General features: G+C 40.6%; 1 protein-coding gene across 1 annotated transcript in view; it reads left to right on the forward strand.

The window, feature by feature from the left end:
* Positions 1–12,917, forward strand: part of LIX1 (limb and CNS expressed 1) — a 139,407-nt gene that overhangs the window by 30,282 nt on the left and 96,208 nt on the right. The window contains exon 2 of the mRNA XM_063456745.1: positions 1,941–2,104. Coding sequence (XP_063312815.1) covers positions 1,941–2,104 — 164 coding nt within the window. The remainder of the gene's footprint in view (positions 1–1,940; positions 2,105–12,917) is intronic.

Consider the following 12,917-nt stretch of genomic DNA (forward strand, 5'->3'; position numbering starts at 1 on the left):
TTGTTTCTTTGGGTTTTTTTTTTGTTTGTTTGTTTTTTTGTGACACATTTGGAAATCATTTCATGTGGGAGTTTCACCTGCTTTTGGATCTTCAACAAATACAAAGATATAAACATTGATTTCATCATTCAAACAATGGGAATAATAACCTACTATTACAATAATTTCTGACAATAATTTTTTCCATTTTCGATTAGACAAAAAAATAACGAGTCGAAATAGCTTGCAATAAGCAGTAAAGCTTAAGAGGTCACAATCATTCTGAATATCTATCAATGTAGTAACAACTACTGGACACTGCTATTGTAAAATGTATCCAAAAGAAATGTACCGGCTTTTATACCCTAAAAAAGCACTTATAAAAATATGCAATATCAAAATTATTAAAGAAACACACATACTATGTCAGTTTGGAACAGAGGTTAATGCCTCATGCAAGGCTGGACTAGGAAAAATAAATTGACCCCGCATTTAAAGGCAGAGCAGCCTATATGGGGGGAAGGGACAGGCATGTTATCACCAAAAGTGTGATAGGGCTGGTAAAGAATGTTGGACATGTGTGGAAGCTCCCTATGGTATTGTATGTATATGTGTTTGTAATTGTGCTTTTGTGTGTGTGTAGGTTTGTGATTATCTAGGGGCTGTGGTGTGTGAATGTGTATTGGGCTACAGTGTGCATATACAGAGGCTGTAGTGTTTGCGAATGGTAAGTGTCTAAAGGAATGTAGTGTAGGTGTGTACAGGGGTTGTAGTGTGCATGTAGATATACAGGGGGTGTAGTTTGTGTATGTACATAAGCTGTGGTGAGTGTGTTTGTGTAGGGGATAGGGGCATTAGAGTATTATGGGGGAGCAACATTGCAATAATTATTAATTACATTAATATAAACAACACCACCTTTTTATCCTCCCTCCCTTTATCTTTATCCAAGGGAGGGTAGACAGCCTGTTGGTCTAGTGACCTGAGTGGTTAGTTAAGGCAATGCTCTCAGTTACCGGAGCTCGCGGAAGCAAAGCACTTGGTTTGCCCTAGCCAGGGGTGAGACCAAAAGCTCCCTGCACATCTCTGCCTGTCAGCGAGGGAGATCTTTCATCTCCTCACCGATCCCTTATTTTACCGGCCCATGAGGGAACTGAGTTACGTCTTTTAATGGTGCTCACTGAGCAGTAGCTTTGCATGGGCTGACCAGAAAGATCCTTTGATTTCCTTGGTCGACCTTGGCCCATGGCCATTACAGCTCACCGACTCTGAGTTCTCTGAATGGAATTACTTAACCCCTTAAGGACCAAACTTCTGGAATAAAAGGTAATCATGACATGTCACACATGTCATGTGTCCTTAAGGGGTTAAAGTAAAAATATGCTTTCTGTCATAAAATTCCAATAAATACCTGAAGTTGTAATTTGGCCATAAATATTTTTGTTATTAAATCATCGCAGTAGAAATATTATTATCAGGAACGGTTACTGCTTCCGATGTGCTATAAAGATTATATTTCTGAAATGTGACTGATGCACTTGGCTTTGCCAAATACTAAGCACAAGTTTTATAAAATTAACTTACGTCTCCCCGATGAACCAGGTAATGCGTGCTGCCATTTTGAAAAATGTATATTGACATTTTCCTGCTCCTGCAAATATACTCATATTTCTCATGGTTTCTGTCACTGAAAGTCCTGTCAGTTCAGTAATCCACAGTGCCCAGCTCGTAGGGAGTTTTATCCGGGTGTATTGCTTAAGATTTATTATATATTTAAATTCTTTCGCATTAAAGGCAATAATCATACCTTTTAGTTGACAGATTCGATAAAAATCTATATATCTATGAGGACTGGGCTATATGTTAAAACGATTTATTCAAATTGACTAATATAATATTGCTTATGGGGCAGATTTATGTGAAGTCACATTTTTCTATATATATATTTATTTTATCCATAGTGAACGTGGTAGCTTTGCTACAGGAATTCTGGGAAGGCAAAGAGAAGAGGAAGGCGGTATTCCCAAGTGAAAGTTTGGTGGTCTATGAATCTGTACCCTCCCCAGATCCTCCGTTTGTATGCTACGTTACTCTACCTGGCGGGAGCTGCTTTGGTAACTTTCAGGTGAGAATCTTGTTTTGTGTGTATGTTATGTTACAGTAGTACTGTTCATTTCTTCTAGAGTCATTCCAGGAAGTCCCTTTCGATCCATATTGTGATGGACAACTTTTGACCCACATCACTGATGTGTAGAGTCATGGCAGTAGAGTTGGCATATGACCATGTCCCAACATGACATTGGAACAGTCCTAGGTCCTTCCACAAATAGAGATAGGAGTCACTTGAAAACAAGGAAGCATGAGTCCAGAAAGCCACACTATATATTACTTGGGATGGGGGAGAGGAGCGAAAAGTTGCGTGGAAGTTAGGTAAGGATTAGACTCTCTTGCTGGCCATATGGGATCGTACAGACTTTCATATTTATTTATTTTACTACAGCGTCACTTTTTAAAACCTTTGGACTACCAAGTTGTTTTAACCATTTTATTTTAATACATTTTGCGAATAGTGTTGCTTTGAATTGATTTATGGGCAAAACGCCTGTAGGCTAAATCCAGGAGAAATCAGACATTTGAAAAACATGTATATCCTATACTTTGTATATAGGATTTGTATCTGTAAATTGGTGATTTTAAACCAGATACCCAGTCGTACTAAACAAAATACTCATTCAGTCCCAATCACAGTATTTCTGTAATATTTGTAAGCTTTACTCTATAACATCGAGCCAAGAATGCATTGACTGTTTATGGGACCATCAAGAGCAGGGACATTTTTATCAGTTGCCAGTAGGTGCTTTTTAATTTTTTTTTTAAATGTTGTATCTTTGTACTGTTATGTTTACATGTTTGCATATATATTTGAATTACTTACTGTAAACCTTGTGTGAGTTTTAACTTCACTTCAACATTAGAATAACATCAATGTAGGGTTGTTAATGTTTAGTCTAGCCGCTATTCTGTTTTGCTGTCCCAATATGCTCTACTTTACAGGACATCTTATTTTGAGATGCCTAGTACACAATTACACATTATTTAAATCAGCTCTGCCAGTTTGCAAATTTTGTTTTTAAATGAATCCCTTTTTGTCGCTCTATTTCTCCTTATTTTTAATTACGTTTTTTTTTTGTTATAAGGATTACTTTTTCTTATGGGGAGAATCATCTTTGGCAATTTTCGGCAATAGGCAAAAGAAGAGTGGCATCAGCAACTCCCCACTATACTATGACAACTATACTAAATGTATACTAATATGACAACTGTCACCTTAACACTATTCTTTAAAGGAACATTATAGGGTTAGTAACACAAACATGTATTCCTGACCTTATAGTGTTAAAACCATAATTTCTAGACCCCCTGCCCCACCCCCCTTGCCTCCCTAAAAATAGTAAAATCTTACTTTTATTTCAGTCTGCAGCTGCTGGCTCTGCCCCTAAACTACCTGCTTGCCTGACATCATCAGAAGTGAATCTCTGAGCCAATCACAATGCTTTCCCATAGAACTGGCTGAGACTGTCAAGGAGGCAGATCAGGCACAGAGCTAGCACAAGTCAAACACAGTCCTGGCCAATCAGCATCTTCTTAAAAAGATGCATTGAATCAATGCATTTTTATGATGAAAATTCAGTGTCTTCATGCAGAGGGGGGAAACACTGAATGGAAGTACTGCACACTGTGCAGCACTGCCCCAGGAAGCACCTCTAGTAGCCATCTAAGGAGTGGCCAGTGGAGTTATCACTAGGTTGTAATGTAAACACTGCAACTTCTCTGAAAAGTCAGTGTTTACAGCAAAAAGCCTGAAGGGAATAATTATACTCACCAGAACAAATACAATAAGCTAAGTGTCCCTTAATAATAATTCCTTGCATGAGGTTATGAATGGAAATATTTGTTGTTGTTTTTTTAATTAAATATATGTAAAAAATTAATTCCTACCTATATATTGTCATTATTTGGAAATATTATTCTATCACATTTTTTATAATCCATATTGGGCCTCATCAGTGGGAAGTAGTTGATTCCACTCTCGGCACAGTAAGCCTAGTGTCCATATCTAGTATTCCCTTTCAGCAAAGAGGTAGGTTAAGCAAAATCATTAAAGCAAAAACAAACAGATAATATGAGAACACTGTGAATAGGCCAAAAATAATAATTAAAGATTATTCGATCACAAAAACATAATAGTTTTCCCATCAGTTAGTTCCTACTCAAACCTCAAATCATTTACATATCAAACTAAACCCATTCATAAGGGCAGCCTAGATATAAAATGTATCTCCGCAGACTTGCTATGCGACTCCAGATGATCATTTAGGCTTTCATTAGGCATGTCTTTTTCTTAGGTTCATCCTAAATGGACAATCCAGATGAGGACCCCTTGCTCACTGTGCCGAGAGCAGGGCTGGTGCAAGGATTTTTGTTGTCCTAGGCAAAAATACATTTGTCACCCCATTCGCTCCATCCACTGACTCATACAGATACAAACTGACCCATACAGACACACACTGACCCATACAGACATACAGTGACCCATACAGACACACACTGACCCAGACAGACACACATTTTCTGAAACACATACATTAACCCTCTTACCTTAATTTCACATATCAGTGCTGTTCATGTGTTTTAGGCATCTTCAGTGCGCCCCGTTGCCTGGCGGTGGATCATTCTTCATGTCTTAGCCCCACTGCCATGCTCCCGCCCATTTATCCTCACTTACAGGGCAAGGGGCGGGAGTGAGCTAATAATGCGCCCTTGCGGCGCCGCCGCAATAGATGTCTGGGAAGGTGCCAGGCATTGTGAGCTAAGGTGAATCATGGATGTGACGGACCAGTGTAATACCGGGCGCTAGTCAGCAGGCATGTAAGTGCTCCCTAGCGCCCGGTTACATGGCCGGCGGCCACTCTAAATAATTAATACAACTTGATAGGGGGGCATCCAAACAAGCAGTAAAGCCACTACCGGCGCCCCCCTTTAAGCGGCGCCCTAGGCGGCCCCCTAATTGGCCTATAGGAAGCGCCGGCCCTGGCCTAGAGGTCGATCAGCTACATTTTACTGAATATTGCAACAACTGTCTGGGGTTTGCTGAATCTCCTTAAGAAAAAAATTATCTGGAATTTCAGATCTCGGCTACCCTTATGGGTTTGGTCCGTCTGATATACAAATGGTTCTCTCTGAAAAGTCCCATGTGAACAAAAAAGTGTTTGAGACCCAAGTGGGTACTAACCGAAGGGCAAACTGTTTGCCCGTTCCCAGTGCTCTGATATCCTGTTTTTGTTTGTGCTTGCAAGTATTTACATATTCTAAATGACACTTTGTGACAACATGTTGATAACACGTGACATACATGTGACCTTTTTTTCCTTTTAAGAGTGAGATAAAAATGTAACATACCCACTGACTGTGCTAGATGGTTGGATTTGAGACATGTTGGCACAGCACGTACCCAGAAAGAGATTTATTTTGCGGGCACATATTACACACTGCTAAAAGGATTACAGAGAATTGGCACATGTTTGAAAACATATATTGTACGAACCCACATTCGACATTCTTGTTTATATCAAAGGATCGAGTTATGAAAACAGCAGTTATGGTAACTACTAACCTATTCATTTGTTAACAATTACACACTGGATTGCATGCTACATGATACATTTCATTTTAAACACATTGTTTAGCAGTATAATTTGTATACAATGGCATCTGGTGGGCGTTTTTTATTCCATTAGATCCTTTGAAATAAACCAATTTCTGGTTCTGGTCAGTGTTGCTTGGTACATACGACATGTTTCCCACAGATGAGTTTGTCTGTGTCTCCGTATCTGTGGGAACGTATTTTAAGCATTTAACATTTTATGGCTTTATTAATCTAAACCAACAATGTGGAACTTTTCTTGAAACATAATAGTAAAGAGCCTCTGGAATGAAATATTTATTTTATGACATGTATGTGTGAATGCATTAAGCCTTGTAAGTGTCACTTAATTGTCACGTGGGAATATAACTGAGTTATAGAATTTATCCACATTGGATATTTTCTTTTTTTTTTTATTATAAATAAATGTGTAATCCCCAGGTCAATTCTCCCCAGTTCATGCCTTACTGAATACTCCGTAGATTTAGCTGGCTTGTTTGCGTAGATATAAAATCTGTGTGTAACTTAAAGGTAACAGGGTTAGAGCCAAATAGCTTGATTTAGCCTTTAACCCTCCGCCCCCAAGGGTAACTCAATGAGGTCCAAATTCATGGAGTAACAATAATATTGTGAGTTACGTAAAGAATATACATGTCTGGGATAAGCCTTCATTTAAAAGATCCTTCAGTATCATTCTTAAAACCTCAAAAATTCACACAAAATTAGAAAAAAAATCAGGAAAATAAAACGAATGCACCAGTGAAATATAAAAAAAAAAAAAAATACATTTTTTGGAGGGGGTTTTGGGCAGTAAATAAATAGACCAAAACGGAATAAATCTTCATTCATTTATATAATTATATGAAGTCTAACCGAATAACAGTTATATAAGTCCATATTTTTTTCCATCTTATAGGCTAATTGTGGAACTTTTCAATGCTATCCCTATCATTATGTATCAATTGGGAGTGTGAAGGACATAGATACTTTGTATCAATCGTCCGTTTAGCCTGGAGACTCCATTTTTTTTTTTTATTCTTTATTATATATTTTATAGAATACAAGGTGGTAGAATCACATTATTTTCAGGAAGATTGACATCAGAAATCAGCAGTGTGTCACTAATGCTGCACATTTTTAAAAATAATTGAAAACAACGTTGAGCGGAAAAACTGCATGGCATAAATCTTAAGACAGTCGGCATAGAAGTAATACTAGCTAAAACATGCCATGGTTAAGAAAGACCCCTAAGCCCCAGAAACATGTTAGCAGTTTAAAGGAACTCACGGAGAGGCACCCCAGTCCCCAAGCACAGGTCATCCAACAGTAGGCATAGAAGTAATACTAGCTAAAACATGCCATGGCGAAGAAAGACCCCTAGGCCTAGGCCCCTGAAACATGTTAGCAGTTTAAAGGAACTCCCGGAGAGGCACCCCAGTCCCCAAGCACAGGTCATCCAATCCCCGCTATCGGCAGGACACAGTTCCCGATTTCAGGGATCTCTCTATTATCAGGTTGCAAGTTCACAGCCAGGACCCTGTCAGCCAGCCCTGCTTTAGGGCCAAGAGTAAAACATTGCTTCGTGCAGAGGAATGCCTTGATGAGGATCCACTGCAGAGTGGAAGCAGAGGCAAACGAGCCAGGTATGTTGAGAAGAGAGGGCTCAGTTGGGGGTCCGCCATTAACCGGAATGCAGCTTGGCTCCGTAGGTCTTGTATGCTTCCCGCCTGGGGCCTCGGTGTCGATTGTTAGCACCCTGGACAGGACGTTGTATACCTCAGATACGTTACCTCAGATAGAGTCCCAAGAGGGACTGCCTTCTCCATGGAACATTGAATAGATTGTGGACTGGGATGACCTCCACCAATCCAAAGCGGGGGGGGGAGGGGGAGGGAGGGAACGGGGCTGGCTCAAGTGGGATGCAGAATTCGGATTGTTTTAAACAAGCAGGATAGCGGGGCGGCGGCCCATCCACCCCACTCACTGCCTGAGTAGGCCTCTGCTACATAACTTAGATTTCTCCCCTCCAGAGGGTCAGCTTGTGAGTTTCAGGCAGAGCTCTTGGATCAGCACTACTTAGTACATTTAACTGCCGCTTCTTGGTGCTGGGTGAAGGGTCGGGTCTCAGTTGTGGGCCAAGAGTTTTGCAATTTGCGGGAGCTAATCATCCATGCGACTAGTCAGCATGGCAGCTCTGCCCCCGCCCCCTGGAGACTCCATTTATTTACTGGCCACCACTCACATTGTTCTCTTATTTTCACTGGTACATTTTTGAAATTTTACATTTTTTGCATTTTTTAAAATTATTTTTGTGGTGTTGTGTGAATTTGTGCTGCTTTAAGAATATATTTTTAAGCTACCTTTGAAGGGTATTTTTCTTAACCTGTGTTTATACACTCTATGACACCACTTTAACCCCTTAAGGACCAAACTTCTGGAATAAAAGGGTATCATGACATGTCACACATGGCATGTGTCCTTAAGGGGTTAAGGAATTCCAGTGGGGAACCCCTTCCTTAGTTGAACCCCTTCTTTTTTCAATAATACACAAGGCAGGTTCCTCTTAAGCCCATTTTTATGGATCCTTGCAAATCATCAGTGCATGTGAATGCATGTCAGGCTACCTGTCAATCATCAAAGCCAGACCACTGAAGCCAGACAATGCAGGGAACACTGTTTCAGTGTCCTCGGCAGGACCCTAGTGCCCTAAACAGAGCAGAAGCACATCTAATGATGGCTCTGCACGATTTAGGGACAGTTCCATATTGTTCCCAAAAGTGGGACACCAGCAAACAAACACAGGATAGTAGGACAGGTGCCTTACATCAGGACTCTCCCATCAAAATCAGGACTATTGGAAGACTTGCTACATGCTAACAGAAAAAGTCTAACGATTTTAGTTTCAAATACTGCACAGTGTGTTTAATTTAGACTTTCTCATCACATGCACAGTCAATAACCTACTAGAACCCGTAGTAACCCCTGTTAAAAATCAATGAACACAGCAGGGGATAAGAACTTATCAACTAAACACACTGTGCTGATTAAACCATGTGTTTTATGGAAGCTGTCAGAGTCACGGCCAGGGCTATAAAAACAGAAATAAAAACTATTCAACTCCTGAATGGCACAGAATTGAACAGTGAGACTGTCAGGATATGATTTATACACCAAAACCACTTCACTAAGCTAAAGTTTGTTTTTTAAAGTTTCCATTTAAACAATAACTCCACTATATTGCCAGCACTACCAGCCTCTACCAGTCTCCAACCATGATGCCTAATTGCTGTATGTACATGCTCATACACCTATTATATTATAAACGGCCCCATACACAGTAACCACAACCACACAAGCAGCATCTCTCCCACACACGCAACCCTACGAGCAGCTACCCCAAACACACACACAGAAACAAGCAACACAACATATAGCCTACCCCAACAAACACACCACAGGTAACCTCCACATACGCATTCAATTGAATACCCCAAATGTTTGTGTGTGTGTGTGTGTGTATGTGTGTGTGTGTGTGTGTAGTGCATTGGGGCAGCTAGGAGTGTTAATCCGGCCCTGATGGCATGTCACTGCATAAATGTATCTCTCTTTGTTTACCATTAACCCTTTGTGAAACTGGAATGCACTAACAGACCAAAGTCAGCATTCTGAATTACGACTGCGTTAATGCAGTGGGATTCCAGGTGAAGCTAATAAAAACCATTTCTTGAAGTACCATTATATTAAACTATTCCAGTTATACTGTTGATCTTTTCTGAATGAGATTAATATGTGTTCTGTGCTTACAATATGCATTCCTTACTCTTTCTATATATATATACACTAAGTTCTAATACTGATTCATCACAGAAGCTATTTTTAAATACAGCAGCGATTCTTTCATGTGAGTCCAAATGTTTTCAGAAGTCAGCAGTTGGTAACGGTGGATGCTGAGCTTTGGGGAAGCAAAAGCTTTTATGACAGTGAATTCTTTTCTCGGTCCAGAGGCCATCAAATCGCTCTGCACTCTTAGCAGTGGTAGCTGATTACCCCAATTTACCCTAATTCTAGGTCAAATTAGTCAGATTTAAACAATTCAGCTATCTTTCAAGGCTGTTTATTTCTGTCAAACTCGTCTACACTCTCTACACTGGCTTACTGTTATAGTTAGAATTTGGTTTAACGTTCTCGTGCTTACTTACAAAGCTCCCCAAAAATGTGCACCTGCTTAAATCTCCTCCCTCATAAGCAGATATGTTCAAGATCTGCCTCTTCACTCCGCCGATGACCTGTTACTATCCCATTCTCGTATCACAGACTCTTCTTGAGAGTTGCCCCAGTTTACCTTCCAATATCATCTCCCACCCACTGTACTCCTCCGCCCAAACACCCTTTCCAGTACATTCAAATCACTTGATTCCCTTACTTCCCTTTGTGTATGCTGATGCCTTATCACTTTAGGTCATAAGTTCATTTGGGCTGGGCCTTCTTCACGTCTTCACTTATTGTTCCCGTATGCAGTGACGGAACTAATGTAGAGAGGGCCCTGGTGCAAGAAAGTTTTTTGGGCCCTTTCTAGTGCAAGAGTGGCCAAAGGTAGATTTATAACTGTCGTACAACTCCAGAGATGCTATGCCAGCTGGTGATCTACCATTTGCCCGTTATTGCAGGGTTGTGTTTGTGAGCAGTGTTTGTGTCTTTGAATGTATGTGTCTTTTACATAGAGTATATGTGTGCATGTAGGGGTGTATTTGTATGTACTGTTGCCATTTATTGCAGTGGTGTACTTGTGTGTAATGTTTTGTATGCATGCAGGGGAGTGTTTGTATGTAGTGTTATCTTTTAAACGCAGGTGTGTTTTTGTGTGTAGTGTTGGTGTTTGATTTAAGAAATGCATGCATATAATTTTAGTGTTTTAATACAGCAGTGTATTTGTAGGTAATGTTTGCGTATGGTTGCAGGGTTGTGTTTAGATGTAATGTTGGCTTATAAATGCGGATGTACATTTGTATAGTGTTAGTGTTTGAGTGAAGGGGTTGTGTTTGTATTTACTTTTGTAGTATGAATGCAGGTGTGTGTTTGAATGTAATAATTGTGTTTCATCGCAGGAGTGTGTTTGCATGTATTGTTGGTGTTTGCTTGGATGTATGCACACACACACACACACACATATACACACAGGGACATATTAGCCGTGAGGCAAACAAGGCATTTGCCTTGGGTGGCATTTTCCAGGGGCGGCAAAAAAAGCCGCCCCCAAATGCCCAGGGCAAATGTCTTGTTAGCCTTGCGGCTAACTGACAAGCCGGCCGGGCGTGCGGGCTGCTGGTGGGTCTGGCAGGTGGCGCTGGTGAGGGAGCACTTTCCCCTGAGCGCTCTGCTCAGCTCCCTCGCGCGCGTCTGTGTGTATGTCTGTTAGTGTGTGTGTGTGTATGTCTTTTAGTGTGTGTGTGTGTATGTCTGTTAGTGTGTGTGTGTGTCTGTTAGTGTGTGTGTGTCTGTTAGTGTGTGTGTGTGTGTGTGTGTGTTAGTGTGTGTGTGTCTGTTAGTGAGAGTGTGTGTGTCTGTTAGTGTGTGTGTGTCTGTTAGTGTGTGTGTGTCTGTTAGTGTGTGTGTCTGTTAGTGTGTGTGTGTGTCTGTTAGTTAGTGTGTGTGTGTGTGTCTGTCTGTTAGTGTGTGTGTGTGTGTCTGTCTGTTAGTGTGTGTCTGTTAGTGAGTGTGAGTGTGTTTGCCTGTTAGTGTGTGAGTGTGTGTGTCTGTTAGTGAGTGTCTTTGTCTGTTAGTGAGTGTCTTTGTCTGTTAGTGAGTGTCTGTCTCTTTTAGTGAGTGTGAGTGTGTCTGTTAGTGTGTGTTTCTGTTAGTGTGTGTGTGTTTCTGTTAGCTAGTGTATGCGTATCTGTCAGTGAATGTGTGTGTGTGTGTATTTAGAAGGCGGGGCAGGGTGGAAGGGTTGGGTGGGGGTGGCGTGGGGGGAAGGGAGGGAGATGGGGCGAGGGAATGAGTTTTGTCCTGCCTAGGGCAGCACAAAACTAGGATACACCACTGTATACACACATACACTGCCACATACATACTTACACAAATATACATACACATTAACATACAGATACATATACATACACATTAACATACACATAAATTCATATACACACTGACACATACGCACACATAGATACACAGACTGACACAGGTACACACCCTGACACACAGAAATACACACAGATACAAATTGACATATACACATACAGATGTACACCCTAACACACAGATATAAATAGAAATGTGCTTTTTAAAGGAAAACTACAAACACCATAACCACTACAGTGCACTCACTACCAACACCAGAGAGCAGTCTGTTACTAAGCAGGAACTTTAGTTGGCTCTCCTGAGCCCATATCCGCAATACATCATTGTCTGATAGTGATCAACCCCTTCTGACTCTCCGTGGTAGGTAATGGAGGTGTGGGTGCGGGTGGGGCAGATTTTAGGTTAGAAGTCAGACTATTCCCAAGGTAAGCTAGTAAGTTACAGTGGTTATGGTGTGTGGAGCATTCCTTTAATAAAACAAACCAGTTTTTGCTGACTATACCTAGGCATCTATCTACCAAATTAACATGGCCTGACTATTTTAATCTTTTGTATGAGGGTCACATTTTTAGAAAATGTAAAAGTCCTAAAATTTCTCGGTTTCATTTAAGATAACACGATAAGTCTGAATTAAGTTTTCATTTAAACGATTAACAGGGGAATTGTCGTTTCAGGAGATTTGGTTTAGCTGAATTCTTAGGAGACTCATTAACGTCTCTGACCAACATTAGGAAATGGCCCAAATGCAACTTTCCTAGCTTAAAACCAGAAGTTACTGTTTGAAGTCTCCATTCTAAGATGTGGTGGGAGCAATAAAACATATTTAAACCTCAGTTATGCAGTAATGGAGTCTTATAAAGGAAATACCATTATCACCAGATACAGTGTCACTGTGTATACCAATGCTAGTTATCACAACTCATGAACATATTAATGCTTAGTGGATTAGTGTGAAACCGCAAGTACATACTGGAAGTCTATAGAACTGTCTATATTTCATGCAGTGTGTCTGCTGTATAGCAGATATCCTGATGTCAAGTGGTAGCTGCAAAGCCGAGTGTTCGCTGAGGATTGATTTAACCTTTTGAGGGCTCCATTTCAAGGGATAGATGCAATTATAAGAGGGTGTTGATGGGTTCTCTCATCTTAT

Source organism: Pelobates fuscus, chromosome 5 (genome assembly GCF_036172605.1).
Source record: "Pelobates fuscus isolate aPelFus1 chromosome 5, aPelFus1.pri, whole genome shotgun sequence".
NCBI lineage: Eukaryota > Metazoa > Chordata > Amphibia > Anura > Pelobatidae > Pelobates > Pelobates fuscus.